Below are 18,506 nucleotides of genomic sequence, written 5' to 3'. Positions count from 1 at the left end.
GGTGAAAGGCGGGTCTTTGTGAGCGAACAAAACTGGGGAGTTTAGTATGAGGATATTTGATGCAAACCGCAGTTTTGTGTGGCGGTCTAGCCGAGGAAAAGAAGACAAATGAGAGAATTGCTAGGGAGTCTTCCAGGACTTCGGAAAGAACCCGCACCATCGAGGGGTCCTGACTTACACCTCATTAGTCTGATGATAAATCAGCCTCTGAGGATCTACCTGAGAAACAACTTGGTAAAAATATTTCATGTGTAAAGAAAAACATGAAGAAACAAACATGGTATGTAGGTTCTGGGGGGCAAATAATGGAAACAAAAGTGGATTTTGGAGTCGGCCAGACCTGGGTTAGAATCCTGTCACTAATTAGCTGTGTTACTGTAAACAAGTTTCTTGACCTCTCTGGGCCCTGGCTTGCTCCTCGGCACAGTGGAGATGAGACCTTGTACTGCTGTGACGACTGAAAAGATGGATGTGACAGCCAGCATGGAGCCTGAGATTCAGACGAGCTCAATGAGAGGGAACTGCTGATTCACTGTAAGATGTGTCCAGGCAAGCAGGAGAAGCCACGGGGATGCGCAGGCAGGTGTTGGGGGTGAGGGTCAAATGGTATCCTGGACAGTACGAAGGGCAACCAGGGACAGGGAGCACGTGCAAGGGTGGGGTTCAGATCTAGCCCCTGGCCTCGCCATGCCAGCCCCTTCCTAGTGTACCCCACCTCCCCGCTCCCCAACTCACACAGGAGCCTGAAGAGCTAAGGCTCAGCTGGCAAGGAAAGGGACAAGGGGAGATGAGTGCAGGCTCCAGGGGTCACTCTGGGGGACACACTGCGGCCCAGCCCGCCCCTGCACACTCACTGAATGAACTGCAGCCCCTTCTCGATGTCCGCTTTCCGTCTCTGCCTCTCCATCAGTCTCTGGAGGGAGAACACAGCCCATCAGTCGGTCCGGAGGAGCTGTCCACACGCTGCCCCCACTCCCACCTGCCCACTCCCGCTCTCCTCCTATTTCACGGATGGGGAGGGAGTCACAGGGGACAGTGACCCATGTCAGGGTCTTCACAGACCGTCTGAGCCAGGCCAGGCAGCACCTGCCATCCGCACCCACATCCCACTGGACTCCAAGTTTGTGTGGTGCCCATGATGGGCAAGGGGCTACGTGGAGGCCACTTGGCCTTTCCCACAATGGCTTGGGCTGCCAGTACTGCACAGGACACCCTCAGGTTTAAGGGAAAAACTTCATTTCACCATCAAACTCAGTCCAGGGAAAGAGACAGAAAATGCAAAGTGACGCTATGATTATGCTTGGCCCCCAGGGTGGCCCTCATTCCCTCCTGCCATAGGATCACCACGAGAAGCCTGCGGGCAAAGGCCCAGAAGGTGGACATCCTCAGCCGTGACTGCGGGGCAGGCTCCCGCGTGCCTCGGCTCCCACACAGCACCAGCGGAGGACCAGGACGTGGGCCTGGGGGGTGGATCCTCCCCACCTCACTGGCACCAAGGTGTAAAAAGCTACGAACAATACCCAGCTACTCCGGGGAGGGACCAGTGTGCCAAATCAGTCCTTTCCCCAATTCCTTACTTTCTTGTTCTTTATTTGCACCTGAGCTCACCCGCCTATCCTCACCCCCTGGAAGGTACAAGGGGCAGGGGTCACTAGGCCCACTTTACAGATGGGGAAAGCGAGGCACTAAGAAGTGAAGCTTGACCTACAAGTGGAGCCTGGCTCTGTCAGACCAAAGGCCACGTCCGCCGCCACCCTCCGAGCTGTGAGGAGCATGTGGCCGGAGCAGGCCCCTGGGCTTCGGTGTGCCTCACTTTCTGTGTCTGTACAGCCAAGAAGCTCAGTTCTCTGGGTCTCCCGCCTCCCACTTGTCCTTCCCAGGGACGAGTGAAGCCCCACTGAGTCTTCGGGTCCCCAGAAGAGCACTCTTCACCCCAGATCCTCATCTCGGCCAGGGCCAGGACCACTGGCACGTGCCCACCATCCATCTGCTCGCCCTGCCGGGGCCCTGGGTCAGGGCTCTGCACTCGGGTGGACCTGGTGTGGATGCCCGCTTTACCCTTGCTGTGGGACTTTGCGCCTGCCACACCGGCTGTCGTGAAGGTTTAGGAGATGGATGACTCGTGTGGAGCGCCTGGCGCAGAGCAACAGTCCCCAAACCTTGGGAATATGTGTCTCCAGCGCTGTTCTTCATGCTCACAAAGAACTCCCAGCGACAGCCCTGGGCTGCCCATGCCTTGCCGAGCAGGCCTCTGGGTCAGTCTTTCTGTTCCCAGCTTTCCTGTCTGTGGAACAAGCTCTCATCATCCTCACACCCACACCCAACTCCAGGTCTCTCCGGAAACCGCAGCCTGCCCCCTCGGCCCTGAGGTCTGAGCAGACTCAACAGAAACAAACATTGCCCATAACCAGCCCAAGTGGTAATTCCCAAGAAGTCTGAATTTGTTGCTGAGGAAAAAGCATTCTCTGCTCCAGACAGTAAGAAGGCTCCCCACACAGTCCCTGGCCTGCCTCCGCCTCCCTGACCACTAAAACCCTTCTCCCCGGGCTGCGGCTCCCCGCGCTGCACGCACATCACATGTTGCGCCCACTGACGTTCCCACAGAGGATGCTTTCAGCTCAGGTGCTGGCACATAGCAGACAAATGGTGGCTATTGGATCAGAATTCATATGCTGGGCATTCAGTTCAACATCTGCTATATGCCTGTTACACACAGACGAAAAGGTTCAAGTGCCCAACCCACCCAGGTCTCACAACCTAGTTAGAGACATGGAAAGAATATCCCTGCGGCTCAACCCCAAACTCAATTTCTGGGGCAAACATAGGCTGGGATGAGGCACAAAGAAAGTGGAAATTCCTCAAAGTGGGTGGGATTTTCATTGGGCTTTGAAGAGTGAACAGGCATTGGCTCCTCGGTGTCAGGAAGGGGAGTCTGCATGGGATGGTTCAGGAAATCACTGTCCTCCTCCACGTTTTGTCTGATCCTGAGTGATGACCCTGGGGGCTGGGCTGGGCCCCACATTTGAGAGACAGGGAAAGTGAGGCTCTGAGAGGTCACAACGCCTGCAGACAGCAAGTGGGGGCCAGGCCTGGAATCACTGACCGGGGGTCAATAAAGACACTGCTGCTCCCCTTCCTCAAGGGCATAGCAGGGGTGGAACTACTTGGCCACCTTCCCAGGCACCTGAGCCTGTGCCTGGTGTCCATGAAGGCTCAGGCCCCCGAGATGGCAGATGTGGGGTGATCTGGGGAGAAGGCTCCACAGAAATATTATGCTTCTCCTAAGTTCCTGCCCCAGAGTCTACTATCAGCCACTCTAGAGTCATTCTGTTGGGCATATGTTGAGGCATGTAAAAGCCCCAGCCCAAGGCTGGCAAACAGACTCCAGTGCACAGAGCAATGCTGCCAGGCTGGCAGAGGCTGGTTGGGGCTGCCCCAAAGGCTGGGCACTTTAAAGAAAGAGTGCTGATATGCACTATCGGCCGTGAATGAGGGATGCCCCAGTGAGCGTATATGTAACTATTGTTAAAATTCATAGTAATACACAGTAACACCAAGTCAAAGGCCCAGACCTTCTTGGAGCCCAGGATGCAGAGGGAAGGAACCTACACCACTGGTCCTTCGGGAAGATTTTCTGACTCATCCAACCACACTGGCAAGTTGGCCTCCTCTGAACCAAGGGCACAGACAGACATGGAAAAGGAGGATTTAATTCAGTCCAACCAACATTTACAACCTTCCTACTTGGGACTAGGCATAGTGCTGGGCATGGGGGTGCCTCAGCACAGTCCTGCCCTCCAAGAACTCCTGGTCCAGTGGGAAGGAAAGACAGGTACACCACCAGGAGCCACCAAGGTGGGACAGGCTAGCTTGCGGGTGCAAAGGGCCTGGGAAAGGAAGGAGAGGTGGGTCCACCGGGGAGGCCAGGGAAGGCTCTGCAGGAGGTGGCTCCTGGGCTGGATGTGAAGGAGGATGACAACTAGAATAGGAGAGAAGGGGCATTCCTGACAGGACACCTGCTCAGAAGCACACCACTGAGCCTGTCCTGAACCCCCTAATTCTTGTGGTACCTCATAATCTGCACAGCCATGATGATGGAGAAGCCCAGGCCCACCTACCTTCAGGCTGCAGAGGTTGGCTGATAGGCCTGGCTCATGAGGGGAAGCCGGAGGGTCAGGTGGCAGCAGGGCAAGGACACCATGCTCCCTGGGCGCCATCCACGCACCAGGTACAGTGCTGACCTCGCCTTCTGCTGGTGCCTCCAGCAGCCCCTGCTGGGGACGGGAGTGGCACAGACCACCCCAGCTGCATGGCCCAGCTCTACGTCTGGCCCCGCCTGACCATGCCCATTACAGAAGGCGCACTGAGCACCCGCTAAGTGCCAGCCCCTGGATGGAGAGAGAGGTGAAGAATCACACACACTGCCTGCAGGGAAAAACCACAGAGGCTGCCAGGATAGTAGCCCTGCGTGAACTGTCACACACTCAACTCCCTCCCTCATGCATTGAACAGGAGCGGGCACTTTCATGGTGCCAGGTCCTGCTCTGGGTACAGGGGACTCAGCCACACTTGAGACAAATTCCTGCCCTGGAGAGGCTCACAGTGCAGTGGGGAAACCAGACTACAGGGGCAGTTATGGTAGGCTGAGGAGCTTCCGCGGAGCCGGTCAGCCCTGCAACGAGCACTTCCGGAATACTGGACAGGCTCTGGACCTTTTGGGGATTAACAGCGCAGAGATGACGTTTCTCCTCTTTTAGAGCATATGTTCTGGTAGAAGATGGATACAAATATATACATAAGGTGATGCAGCCTGCAGACACACAGTGAAGGAAAAACAAGGAGACAGAGAAACTCTCCTATGTTAGTTGTATATGAGATGCTATGATTTTACTGGGGACTCAGCAATGTCCTTTTGACATTTGAACAGAGCTCTAAATGGTGGCAGGGAGCAAGCCACATGAGTACGTGGGAAAAACGCTCAGGCAGAAGGGACAGCGAGTGCAGAGGTCCTGAGGCAGAGACTGGTGGGTGTACCTGGGGAAGAGCAAGGTGGCCGGTGTGGACAGGCCGAGCGGGCAGTGGGCGGGTGGTGAGGGGGAAGGTCAGCGGCATTAGTGGGGAGGACCACACCTGAGGCCTCGTACGTGCAGTCAGGACTGTGGCTTCCAAACTAAGTAAGATGGGAAATTACAGGAGGTTCTGACCCAAAAGGGCAGCTCTGTCTCTGGCTTTGCCCTGTATGAAAATGAGTTGTCATTAAATAAAGGAGATTTTTTTTACGTTTCACTACAACCCCTTCAGGCAGAACAACAGTGCTCCAAGAAGCTCGGAAAGTTGTTCAGGGACGCATGGTGATCCTGCAGCCTTGGTCCAAAGGGCCAGGCTCCCCTTTCTCTGCAGGTTCCCTCCTCTTGAGACGACGTTTATAGGGGGCTGTAATGAACTGAATGTTTGTATCCCCTCCCCCTAAATCCACAGGTCGAAGCCCTAAACCTTGGAGGTGGGGCCTCTAAGTAGTGCAGCTTTAATGAGGTCATAAAGGCAGGGCTACGACCCAAAACTTTGTTCTGGCAGACTGAGGAGACTAACAGATTTTGGGAAGTGGGGTGCTGCTGCAACAAACACCTGAAAATACAGAGGTGGCTGTGGAACTGGATGGTGGGGAGAAGCTAAAAGCGCTCTGAGGTGCACGCTAGGAAAACTAGGTTGCCAGGAAAGGACAACAAGCAAAAATATGGATGCTAAAGGCTACTGCGGAGAGATCTCAGATGAAAATGAAGAACAGGTGATTGGAAACTGGAGGAAAGGCCATCGTTGCTATAAAGTGGCAAAGAACTTGGCTGAATTGTGTTCTAGTGTTCTGTGGAAGGCGGGACTTGCAAATGATGAAACTGGAAATTTAGCAGAGTTTCTAAGCAGAGTTTGGAAGGTGTGGCATGGATCCTCCTTGTTTAAGTAAAATGTGAGAGAAGACAGATGAATGGGAGACGGACTCGTTAAACAAAAGGTACCAGAACTTGAAGAATTGGAAAATTCTCAGCTAATTCATTTTGCAAAAAAACTGAGAACTCTTGAGTTCTACAGAGAACAGTAAGGGTGTGGCTGAACAACCATTTGATAAGGAGATTGGTACAGGGTGAACCATGGATCTAATCAGCCATCAGCAGAAGCCAGGCCAAGAGATGGGATTATACCGGCAGGAACACTGCCAGATTGAACTAAAGGGGCTGAGAAAGCTGGCCGTGGAAAGAAGGAACCCTGTCAGATTTCTGAGATCTTACAGGACCAGATATGCAGCTATTTGGCTGCAAACATGCTTTCCCCTTCAAGGAAAGGGAAGGTGACCTCAGAGGTGATTCAGAGCCCCATCAGGGCGGTCTCCTTAGTTTCAAAGGGTGGAGCCACTGCCTCCTTTTCAACAGGCCCTGCTGTGGCTACCCAGAGCCACAGGGGTGAACAGCTGGTGGAGCCCTAGGGGGTGCTGCTGGCCCCAACAGGCCAGGAAGAAGGAACATCAAGACCCAGAAGATGATTCTCAAGTCTTAGTATCAAATGGAAGTTGCCCCATAGATTTTCAACTTCCTTGGGACCCATCACCTCTTTCTTCCTTCCAACTAATCCTTTTGGGAACAGGAGTGTCTATCCTATGCCTGTCCCACTGCTGGATTTTGGAAGCATATCACTTGTCTGGGTTCACAGGCTCACAGCTGGAGAGGAACTCTGCCTGGGAAGGATCTCCCTCCAGTCTCACCTAGGCCCTATTTAGATGAGACTAAGACTCTAATGTAGACGTTAGAGTTGATGCTGTGTGAGTTAAGACTTCTGGGCTGCTGGGACGGAATGAATGCATTCTGCATAGGAGAAGGACATGAATCTGGGGACAGGAGAAGAACTTAACACACTGAATGAATGTGCCCCCAAAATATCCTTGTAGCCCTAACCCCCAATGTGACTATTAGAAATAGGGCATTTAAGGAGGTAAGCAAAGTTAAATGAGGTCATAAGAGTGGAGCCCTGATCTGATAGGATTAAGTGTCTTTATTAGAAGAGAAACCAGAGAGCTCTTCTCTGTCCTGGCATGAGTACACAGAGGAGGCCACATGAGGCCACAGCAAGAAGGTGGCCTTCTGCAAGCCAGGAAGAGAGCTCAACAGAAACCAAACCAGCCTTCACCTTGTTCTAAGCCTTCTAGCCTCCAGAACTGTTTTGTTATAGCATCCTGAGCAGACTAAGACAGTGAGTAAAAGATCATGTGTTTGCAGCTGAAGAGGGAGGTCAGTTCCCCGACAGTGAAGGCTGGGCATGACTCAGGGCACTTGGTGGAAGAGCAGTGGGCATGTAGGACAAACAAACCTCACCCTTTTGAAAGAAAAAATGTCCAAGGAGAAAACTGAGGCCTAGATCTTCCCAGAATCCTACTACCAGGTCAGGCAGTCCCTTCCCCCCAACTCTTAGGTCCCATTCTTATAATTTAGGAAATTAAAACTGGACCTGCCTCCAATGGGATCTACCCAGAAATACAGCCATGAATTAAGGAACCAGTAGGAAATGATTCCCTCAACATGTCAGCACAATATGTGCTCACATACCCAGATGCACACCTAGGTTCAAATCCAAGACCTATTCCTTATTAAGTGCACAAGTTGCTTAATTTCTGCATATTTCACTTTCCTCATCACTAAAACAGGGTTACTAGTATCCATTTCATGGGTGTGAATGTTCATAAGATGTCTGCCACACAATAAGCATTTAATATCAAGTATTACTGTATTATAACGATTACAATTACTTAAAAAGATGGGCAAAATAGGAAATCCACAGGAAATACAAATCATTAAGAAAGGATACTCAACCTCACTGATACAAAAACCACATATTAAAACGAGATGCCACTTTTCACCTATGACACTAACGGAAGAAGGGAGCCTGGTTGATGAGGGTGCACTGGGCACTTACAGTAGGTACTGCACGCACCTGTTGGGAGGCAACTGGCCGCGTGGCGGAGCAAGGCCGGGGCTGTGGGTTTCCCTGCTTCCTCCCTGTCAGCCCCACTACTCCTTTCCCAGTTACTCATGGGCAGAGCCAATCATGATGGCCCCTTTACTTGCCAGTAATTGGCTTACACAAGGGCATGTGACACCATCCTGGCCAATGAGAAAGAAGGGGGAGTCAGCCAAGTAGTTTCTGGGAAAGGTTCTGTTCCATTTCAAGGTTTCTCATGCTTGAAATGGAACAGAAGAAATAATGCCCTTTTCTGCTCCCGTGTGCCAGAAGGTAGTAAGAAAAATGAACACACTGGGGATGGCAGAGCAGAAACACAGACCAAAGGTGTTTGTTGCCAAATCTGACCTAATAAATTAACTGACCCTGGAACTGCTCTGCCTCACGTCATGAAATTATAATAAACTCCCATTTTTACGTAAGAATTGTTCCTTGCAGCCAAAAGCCTTCTAAATGATTAAATGTCCTTTCCCTTTGATCCAGAAATTTCACTTCCAAGGATTTTAACTTAGCAAAATATTTGTACAAGCACTCAATTCCATTTGTACCTGATTCATTTTTTTAAGAGTGAAAAACTAGAAGCAACCTCAATGTCGAAAAATAATCAAGTTATAATATACCCACACCATGGAATACAATGCTGATATTGAATCTACATGCATGTCATGGAGATGCCTCTGAACATGATTGAGAAAGAGAAATATAAGCAGTTTCCAGAACATTTTGTGTTGTGTGATCACATCTGTGTGCAAATATATGTTTACATCAAGGAGTTAAAGATATTCTCCAATTTAACTAGTTCTCTCTGGGGGCTGGGATCTGCCACAGGATAACAGGACACAGAAAACCTTCCTTTCTGTCTTACATACCTCAACATGGTTTGACTTTTTTGCAGAGCAACTATTAACCTTGTCATCTAGAACATAAAATGAGATGACTGATTTGAGAGTAGAGGTGGGGCTGAGAGGGAACCAGTAGCTTGGTTTTAAACCTGGTGCTGGAGGTCTGCCAAAATGTCCAAGGGCTGTTCTTCCTGACAAAAGACCAAAACATTGACTTGAGAACCATGAAGGAAGCACTCTTTTTTTCCCACTTTGGAGAAGGGTTTGAAGATGACATTTTAGACTCAGATCTTCCATTGGAACAGGTAGGGGCTGCACCGGGCTCTTGGAAATCTCAGTGCCTGGCTCTGTGCTTGGCACAGAGCAAGTGCTCCACAAATGGTGATAAAAGAAATGGATGAATGAATATTGACTCATCTAACCCAGGCATTACATAGGTAAGGATGAATGAGTGAGTGAGTGTTTGATAAATAACTGAGGAGAAAACTGATACCAAGAGAATAATCATGTAATAATATGAACATTTGCTGAATGGTTACCATGTGCCAATGGCTGTATGACCCCTATACACAGAATAACTTCCTTAACCCTTACATCCTGAACAGCCTATGGGATAGGGACTGCTATCAATCCCATTTTGCAGAGGAGGAAACAGAGTCAGAGAAGTTAACTATCTTGCCCAGGGTCACAGAGCTGGTACATGGTGGAGCTGGGATTCAAATCCTGGCAGCCTGGTCCCAGAGCCCACACATATCACCCTTATTGTTGCTGATGAAGCAATCAGACCAATCCCAGGACCCCTCAGTCTGTCATCATGCTCAAGGATCCTCCACTCCCAAAATAATTCCTCTTCTGATCCCAAATGCCCTTCTGGCTAATGCACAAACACTTCTCTTTCTTGGCCACATTTCCTGAAGGAGTCGTTTCCATATCCTTATCTCCCACTCCACCCCCTAACTCCCTGGAAGGTGTCCTCCCCATCCCAGGCACCTCCTCCCTGCTGGGTCCAGTAGAGGGCAGCAGTTCCTCCCCAGCATATTCTGGGACTCAGCTGCATCTGCCTGGTCCTCTTACCCTCCCTGATGGTTCCTGATCCATTTTTCAGGGGCTCCTCTTTCTTTGCCCAGGTCCCGTAATCAATGCACCTGAGCTTCCATGTAAGGAACAGCGCTCCTGCTCGCCTCACTCTACACGCTCTCCGTATCTCTTGCATTTCACGAGCTCATGAGTCATGCTGATGACTCACAGGGCTGTTCCTCCCGCCAGGCAGACCCTCTCCCCAATATTGCCGATTCATGTTTCTTACCTTCTGGGCAGTGCTACCTGGATGTCCAACACTCTGGCTGTTTATGATCTCCATGCTTTTCTTAATCCTGGGCCCTCTACGTGGAATGCCCTCCCCACCACATACACCTAGCCAACTCCTATTCATCCTTTAAGATCCAGCTTGGATGGCTGTGTCCAGAAAGTCCTCCCTAGTGCCCATTCCAGCTGGGATGGGTGCTCCTCCAATCAACACATTCAACTTCATTCGGGAGCTTCTCCCCTAAACCTGCTGCTCCTCCATTTTTTCTAAGTTCTGGTCATAGCTCTGATTGCCCTCCTATTCTCAACAACCTTCACCGCCTTCCACCTTTACCACTGAAACATTTCTCCACTCTGCAGCTCCTCCCGACATCTCCACAACCACGGCTGTCTCTCAGGCCCTCATCTTCTCTTGCCAACAGCCTCCCACAAGCCCCCTCCAATCTGCTGCCATTTGGTGGTCAAGGATATCTGTCTAACACACATGTCCATGTCATCCCACTGATCAGAAGCATTCACAGGTACGCCAGTGAATGCAGGTTTTAGAAGTGGTGAAACCTGAGTAAGCCCTGTGGTCTGTAGTTTTGATAATGCACAACAGACATATATCACCATCAGGGGGAAGCTGGGTAATGACCTCTTTGCACTATTTTTGCAACTTCCTGTGAATAAAAATTAGTTAAAAAACAAAATCTTCCATGACACCCACTACCAGGGAGACAAAGGCCAAGCTGCTCACCACAGGCACACAGTGCCGGAGGATGCGCCTGGCCACCCCCCCAGACGGTGACCTGGCCTGGAATGTCACTTTCAGGTAATGTCAGCTTCCCTTTCACGCTGCCCACTCAGTCTGGAACAACTTTCATGCCCACTGCTTCCTTCCAGTGCCCAGTGCTTCTTGAAAGCTCAGCTAAGGTGGCTCCTCTACCAGGAAGCCTTTCGAGCCAACCCCAGCACCAAACCCCAATTGTGTGCTTATGTCCCAACCTCTCCCTAAACTCTGAGCACTTTGAAGGAAGAAGCTACATCTGATTGCTTTCTGGGCAGCCCAGAGAAACAGTGCTCAGAAGCCAACTCTAAGGCTCACAAATCGTAGAGAAACAGTGAAGATGCTGATTTCAGTCATCTTTGTTAAGCACTTTCTCCTACCAGATATTGTTCTAAGACCTTTAAATGTAACAGTTAATCCTCACAAAGCCCCCACTTTACAGGTGAGGAAATCAGGCACAAAGAGGTGAAGCAACCTGCCAGGGTTACAATTAGCAAGTGCCGGAGCTGAATGTGAACCCTGGTCACTGGACTCTGTGGAGTCCACACACTGTCATCTCCCCAACCCCTGCAGGCTGCCACCATCCTCATCCATGCTCTGTGCCTGGCCCTCACCTGCCTAGTCTCATGAAGGAGCAGCAGTCACTGCGGACTGCAGACATGCCACACGCACCTCACTACCTGTGGTTACATCATCTCCAAAGATGCCGGGCACTTCTCCTGATTCAGCCCTGGATGGCTTACTCAGAGACTAGGCAACGGTCAGTTTCGCTGTCCCCAATGTCCAGGTCTGATTTATTCCTTCCCCACTGTCCTTAGACGCCCTGTCTAGCCACACGAGGTTCCTCTCTCCAAGGACCTCAGAGGGTGTCTAGGCTCTTGTTTGGAGATTACCTGCTGTGTGTCAAGCACCTTCTACGGCAGAGGAGTTTTGAACCTGGGGCCTGCAGAGAGAATTCATGGGCTCCATGAACTTGGAAGGGAAAACATTTATAAGTTTTTTTTCACTAACCCCTACCTGATATTTAGCATTCCCTTCAGCAACAATGCAGGCAATATACCACAGTAGTGTCTGTGCTAGAAATCACAAGCTTTCGTTCCATTACATTTCTGCTACTGGAGACATAACAAAATATAGTTCACGCTCATCACGACTTTAAAATTACGGTAGTTATATTAGACTCATGGAGAGATCTTGTTTTTCAGTGCATTGATAAAAAGCCCCGCTGTAGTTCAAGAAAATTGGTTTATTTTGTAATCCTGTGTGTTTTACTTTCTGCACTGAGAAGCAGTACTCTGAGAGGGCGTTTGTGGGCTTCCCCGGGCTGCCTGCAGGATGGCTCTGTAGTGCAGGGATGATTCAGGAGCCTTGGTCCAAGGAATGATGTTCTTTATCCCTACAATAATCTCAAAGGTAGGTGTTATTATTCCCACTTTCCACAGAAAAGTGAGGCTTGGAAAAAGTCAAACCTTTTCCAAAAAGAAGATGTGGAGGGCCCGTCCAAGGACCTGGCCTGTCCAAGGCCACACGGCTGCTGGGGGTGGCAGGGGGCGCTGGAGGTTCTGGTGCTGCCATGGCTCCACCAGGAACCACCTGCCGGGGAATGAAGGGGAACGGGAGGCCCACAGGCTAAGCAACCTGCGGTTCGTTTTCTTTTAACAGGCCACCCTGAACAGAAACCAAAGTTCAGGAGAGTTCCCCCAAGCCTCTCCCCAACTGCCATACCTAAGCCCAACTAAGAGTTGGCAGCGACACCTAAGCCCCTCCTGGCAGCAGCGTTCTGCTTACAGAGGGCTTCTACTTCTCTTCATCTGGTCGTCCACTCCCAACGAGCCGGGGAAAGAACTGCACAGGAAGGGTTCAAACCCACCTGTCTGTCTGCCCGGGCTCCAGCTTCTCCACCACCACCCACGAGCTATGATGCTAAAGGAAGACAGTTAAATGTAACTTTTTTTTAAAATAGAAAAGTTACAGAAGCTCACTGCAAAGTCCTTGGGAATTATAGTCAAAAAACAGAAATCACCCGGAGTTCCATAGCTTATAACGACCGCTCACCATTGTGGAATCTTGCTTTCTCTCTTTTGAGCAATTGAGAAGTTCACAGGAGCTCAGAAATCCTTGTGGTCATACCACCCAGGCAACTTGGGAGTTTCATGGGCTGCTTTGCCTGCTTCACTGGCTGAGGGCAGGGAGGCAGGCTGGGGCAGTGCCAAGAGCCCCAAGCTGTGCAGTCTGCCAGACCTGGGTTCTAACCCTAGCACTGTCTGCATTAGTTCTCAGGGCAACTCTCTGAGCCTCTTGTGTCATTTGCGAGATGAAGCTAAAGACACCCACCTTGCAAGATTACTTTGCAGATCTACATAGTATTTCCCCTACCACCCTCCACCCAGGAGGTCAGAAATTTGTGTTTCTGCTGAACTGGGCAACATGGCAAAAAAAAGTACTTGGTAACTTAATAAAATTGCCCTGTAAGTACTTTTCAGTCAACACCAATTCCTTTGCAGCTTCTGCCTAGGCCACTCTTTTTTGACAAGGGCTGTTCTGGACCATCCTGCCACTATTATTTATTTATTCATCAAATAACCACAGAACACTTTTATGTGCCAGGGGCTCTACCACATCCTGGGGGAACAAGGTTAATAAAGTCCCTGGCCTTAAGGAGCTTGTGGTCCAGCCCTGGGAAGACAAACAGGTCAGTGGTAAATGCACAAGGCAAGTAGACACAGGTAAGAGTTAGAAAGAAACTAAAACAGGAACGTGGTAGGGAGCGTGGGAGGAAAGGGGTGTGGGCTGGGAGCGTAGGGAAGGTCCTTCCCAAGAGGCAGCATTTAAGAGAGAGAAGGAGTCAGCCCTGGGAGCACGGGAGGCAGGTAAAAGAGCACCAGCAGAGGGTGTGGCAGAAGCAACGCATCGGCATGTCCATGGAAAAGACAGAAGGCTCACGTGACTGCTGCACTGGAGTGAGGGCAGGCCAAGTCGAACACAAGGTACTGAGGCTGCTCTGAGAGCTACTCGCTGGCCATGATGGAGAGCCAGAGCTATGTTCTGTGTGTCAGGAAACCACTAGAGCATTTTCAGCAGAGGAGTGACAGGGTCTCATTTAAATCTAGAGAAGATCTCTTTGGCTGCAGCATTGAGGATGGTGGATGGCAAGAGGGGAAGCTGGGCAATTAGTTAGGAGGCTCCTGCAGAAGTCCAGCCCTGGATCAAGGTGGGCTGTGGAGAAGACTCAGGAACATTCTGGAGGTTTTTAAATGCTCACAGCAACCATAACCATGCCTTCACACCCAATCTTTATATCATTCAGAGCTCCTTCATTTGAGTCTCACAGCAAACCCTAGGTAGATGGGACTGAATCAGCAAGGCCATTTCATAGAACAGGAGACTGAGGCCAAGACTGACATAATGATTACACCCCAGATCATGCAGCTGGTTTGTGCTGGTGCTGGGAATGAAAGTCAGGACTTTGGACTCCATGCTCTGCATTCCACTGCCCGCAGAGGGACAGGGCATCACACATGGAATGCTCTGGAGAACAAGAGCGCAGATGAACCTCTGAAAACCCCAGAAGGGTCACAGCCTTGACCTCCCCTGTAGGCCTGACAGGAAGTGCTCAATGGATACTTGCTGGATGACCCCAGCACTTCAGAAGGCATGGCTCCTGGTCTCAGGGAACATGACACCCCACTCCCTTTCTGAGTCACGTGCAGACAGGGCAGGAAGAGCTGGTGCGTGACTCCTCAGTTTTCTTCTGAAAAACAGGGACATCTTCTAACTTGAAGGACTATCATGAGGATTCATGACAGATAATGGGCAAAAGCATGACACAAATGTTAGATAAATAGGCTTTCCAGACAGGTAAGGAGAAAGCTTCATGGGAACTGAAATAACTTGAAGGCATCTCTCCCACATGGCAGCGGAGAGCTTGGACTCAGTTTACCATACTGGGCTCCCTGGCCCTGTGCTGCCACAGCCAGGTGATCGTGGCACCTCAGTCCCCTCTTCTGCAAAAGGGGCTGCTAATAATCACTCCCACCTCCAAGAGTTGCTAAGCAGATTCAGTAGGAGAAGGCCCAGAAAGTTCCAAGCAAAGAGCCGGCACAAGCAGTGGCTGCCATCGCCATTGTTACTGTTACCATTGGGTGCATGTCTCAGCCTCGGATTCAGGGCTTGGGAGCTGCAGAGCTGAGGTTGCCTACAGACGGGTTCTGAATGCAGAAATGCGGCTGCTCGTTCCCTCCAGGCCCCAAGCTGATGGTGAAACGGCGCTTAACACACCTGCAGAAGCCATCAGGGCACTTACAAGAAACAGACTTACTAGAAGAAATAAATAAGGCGGGAAGGAGCTCCATAGCTGGTGATGACAGAGTAAGGAAAATGGGCCTGTTTTCTATGAGCCATTAAATGTGATGAAAGGCCCTGGCTTCTGTGGAGGCCCCTGCAAACTGACACACAGCAGTCACTTCATCAGCTGGGCCCAGGCTCCAGCTTCGGGTTGCGACCAGGCTTCCTCAGAGGACAACTGCTTCTGCTTCTGAAGTTTCCACTGCAGGCCCATCGGTTATTCCTCTCTCTCCTGCCCAGCCACACCTGGGCCCAGGCTGGGCCAACCCAAGAGCCAGACTCCAGACTGCCCAGCTTTGCTCTCCCACTCTGCCACTTACACAGTGCACCTGACTTCTCTGGGCCACAGTTTCTTCATCTGTAAGATGGGGATGAATATCACGGCTACCTATAGGGCTGTTATTAAGATTAAATAAACTAATCCAGGAGAAAGCATTCGCAACAGGGCTCAGCCACTAGGTAATTTTATTGCTGGATTTAGATTATTAAAATTCTAAAGCCCTTCTAGTCCTTTTTATCTGAGTCTGCTGTCCTGAGCTGCAGACACTGGGCTTCTCCCACGAGTTACCATCAAACGTGAAATCTCAGGGCTTGTTTTCACAAAGGGAAACTGGGGCCCAGGGAACCCAAGGAGCCATGACGGCAGAGCCTAACTTCAACCTGAATGCACACCTGCCCCTGTATCGCGGCTGTTCCGGGCGGCCTGCCTATGCCTTCCTTACAGCGGCCCTGGCTTCTCCGCCATGGTGCCTTTTCTCAGAATCCCCTTTCTCTGGCTTTTCTTGCCCGTCTTTCAAATGTTCCAATGGCACTTCTAGGAAGACCTTCCACCCCGAGGCAAAATAAACCTTCTTGGAACTGGGGCATTATTCAATATGATACACAATGGCTGAGTGCATTCTCCTGGCACCTGCACTGGGGCCTGGGGCACAGGGGGTGACTCAGATCCAGTTCCTGCCCTTGGAAACTCAGGTCATTACCCTTTCTCCTTTCCAAGCTACTATCTCCTCCAAGGTGTCGCCAGGCACTGAACTGTGATCTCTACCCTCAGGGTCCGGCCCTCCCTCCACCACCATTCCGCCTTTCTCCAGGCACACTCCCAGAATCTCCTGAGCATAGATAGATTCCCTGGGCCAGCCCTGGAGGCCCTGGTACATAGCGCTAGCACAGTAAAACTCCCGGCCTTGGGGGACCTGCTGACCTCAGTTTAAGCCTCCATCCCCGTTGCATTTGCCAAATCAGACCGTCCTGGTCTCTGTTCACGTCTACATATTTGAGCAGGAGATGGTCCAATTCTGACACCGGTTCTGACAAAGCACATGCAACAGTCACACAGGCCTGGGTTCAAATCCAGCTGGGTAACTTTGGGCCAGCCACATAAATCATGTGTTCCTCAGTTTCTTCAACTGTGAAATGGAGATAAGAATGTCCACCCCTCATGGAGGCGCTGTAAGAAGAGAAAGAATGTACACCAGAAGGTCTTGCTCTGAGCAGAGAAGCCATGGTGGTAAGCACAGGAAATCCCTTCCTCTTCTCTACCCGCAAGCCTCCCCATTATTTCAAGTTGAAGACCTGCTTCCGGGAGCAAGCCCGCTCTAACTTTTCCAGGTAACCCTGAGGGTGCTCTCTTCTCTCCACTCCCACGGCATTGACCCCAGTATCCGGCATTTCCTTCTTCTCTTTTTGGTTCACTAGAGTTAACTTTCTCTTCCCAGCCAGACTCTAAGTGACAAACTCAACCCCTCGCGGGCCCTCCAGCATCTCGCCATTCTCACAAGATGTACTTGGGCGGTACCTCGCTAACGCGGCTCAGGACTCTGGGAAAGGCCCCAGTGATGGAGTCAGAAACCAGGCGGGCATCCTCGCTCCGCTATGTGACTTTCCAGGGACGCATTCAGTTTTCTAAACCTCAGGTTTCTCATCTGGAAAATGAGGATGGAAAAATGTCTACCTGACACGGTTGCTATGGCGGACAGATGAGCCAGCATATGTGAAAGCCTTTTTGTTATAAACTAAACAGTGCTATTTAAGGTATTATTATTTTCAGATTCTCAAATCCAAATATACTGATGCCTCAACCTTCCTATACCTAGATTCAAGAGACTAGAGCCTCTGACCCCCATTAATCCATTCAAACCCACACTCCTAACTGCCCATCCTAAACAAAAAGCCAGCAGCCTTGAATTCACAGCATCTGTGAAGCGCAAGCTCGTCCCAGCTCCGGGGCCACAAAATCTCTCCCCTGCCTCGGTTCTCATGCCTCCTGGACACAGGTTTCTCCTTCCCAGCTTAACAGGCACCAACTGCGTTTCTGCTGGGCTTCATTTCTAACCTGCAGTCCAGTTTCTATGGGAAGGGCAAGACCACTGCGGGGATGGTTGTATGTGGAGAAGGGAGGAGGAGTCTTGGTAGTAGAACTAAAGATTCCACTGGAATTTTGTGTCCAACACTTGCTAACTGTACTATAATTATACCATTTGTGTGAAAATTCAAGGATCTGCATTCTGCTGTTTTCGTAAGACTATGAATTGCAGGCGCAAAGGAAAACGGTAAGAATCTGGGATTCAAAGTCTTGTACCGAGGAACCAAAGTCCCGATGAGCAACCCCAGAGAAATGAAGCCCCTGACAGAGCTGCTGTGGACCCGGGTAACCCCTCCGGCCCGACCCCCAGACTCCCCGGCCTCGGTCGCCCCTCCCCCGTTCCGGGCCCTTCTTCATTAATGCCATGTTGGCACCGCAGCCATCAGGGTCTATCAGAATCGTTTCTACGTGATTTTTTTTCCCCTTGGGAAAACTGCTTTGTTTCTGTGGAAGACCCCCAAACCGCGCACCTTATGAACACCCGGAGACACACAGATCTTAAGAGGAAAAGGGGGACGGGAAGAACAGGCCCCAAGGGGCCCCTGAGACCAGCTAGGAGCGGGAGAGGAGTCCGAGGCCGGCTCGGCGGGTCCGGGGCACCCATCCCTGGGGGATGTCCCCCACGCACTGGAGCTGTTCCCCGCAGCCCCCGCGCTCTCCCGGCCCCACGACGGGGCCCTCGCGGGCCTCGGAGCTCAGGCACTGATGGTGCGGCCGGAAAAGACCCCCTGCCCAGACCGCGCCCCCCTTTCCTGCAGCCCTTCCCCTGGGGCCGGGCTACAGGCCCCGGATCCCCGGCCTCGCGTGGCTGCCGCAGCCGGCAAGGGAGGCCCGGCGGCGGCCGAGGTTCTCGGCCCCGCTGCGGTTCCTCCAACTCCTGGAG

The 18,506-nt window shown here is 51.2% G+C and overlaps 1 protein-coding gene across 3 annotated transcripts in view; it reads right to left on the bottom strand.

Annotated features, from left to right (window-relative positions):
- ZC3H7B (zinc finger CCCH-type containing 7B) overlaps positions 1-18,506 on the bottom strand; it is a 50,366-nt gene that overhangs the window by 31,024 nt on the left and 836 nt on the right. For all 3 annotated transcript variants that reach the window (XM_073213925.1, XM_037006883.2, XM_037006885.2), the window contains exon 2: positions 855-913. In XM_073213925.1, coding sequence (XP_073070026.1) covers positions 855-907 — 53 coding nt within the window. In that variant the 5' untranslated portion in view covers positions 908-913. The remainder of the gene's footprint in view (positions 1-854; positions 914-18,506) is intronic.

Source organism: Manis javanica, chromosome 10 (genome assembly GCF_040802235.1).
Source record: "Manis javanica isolate MJ-LG chromosome 10, MJ_LKY, whole genome shotgun sequence".
In the NCBI taxonomy this organism is placed as follows: Eukaryota; Metazoa; Chordata; class Mammalia; order Pholidota; family Manidae; genus Manis; species Manis javanica.
Note: the sequence above shows the minus strand (reverse complement) of the source record. Positions and strands in the feature narration are given on the sequence as shown.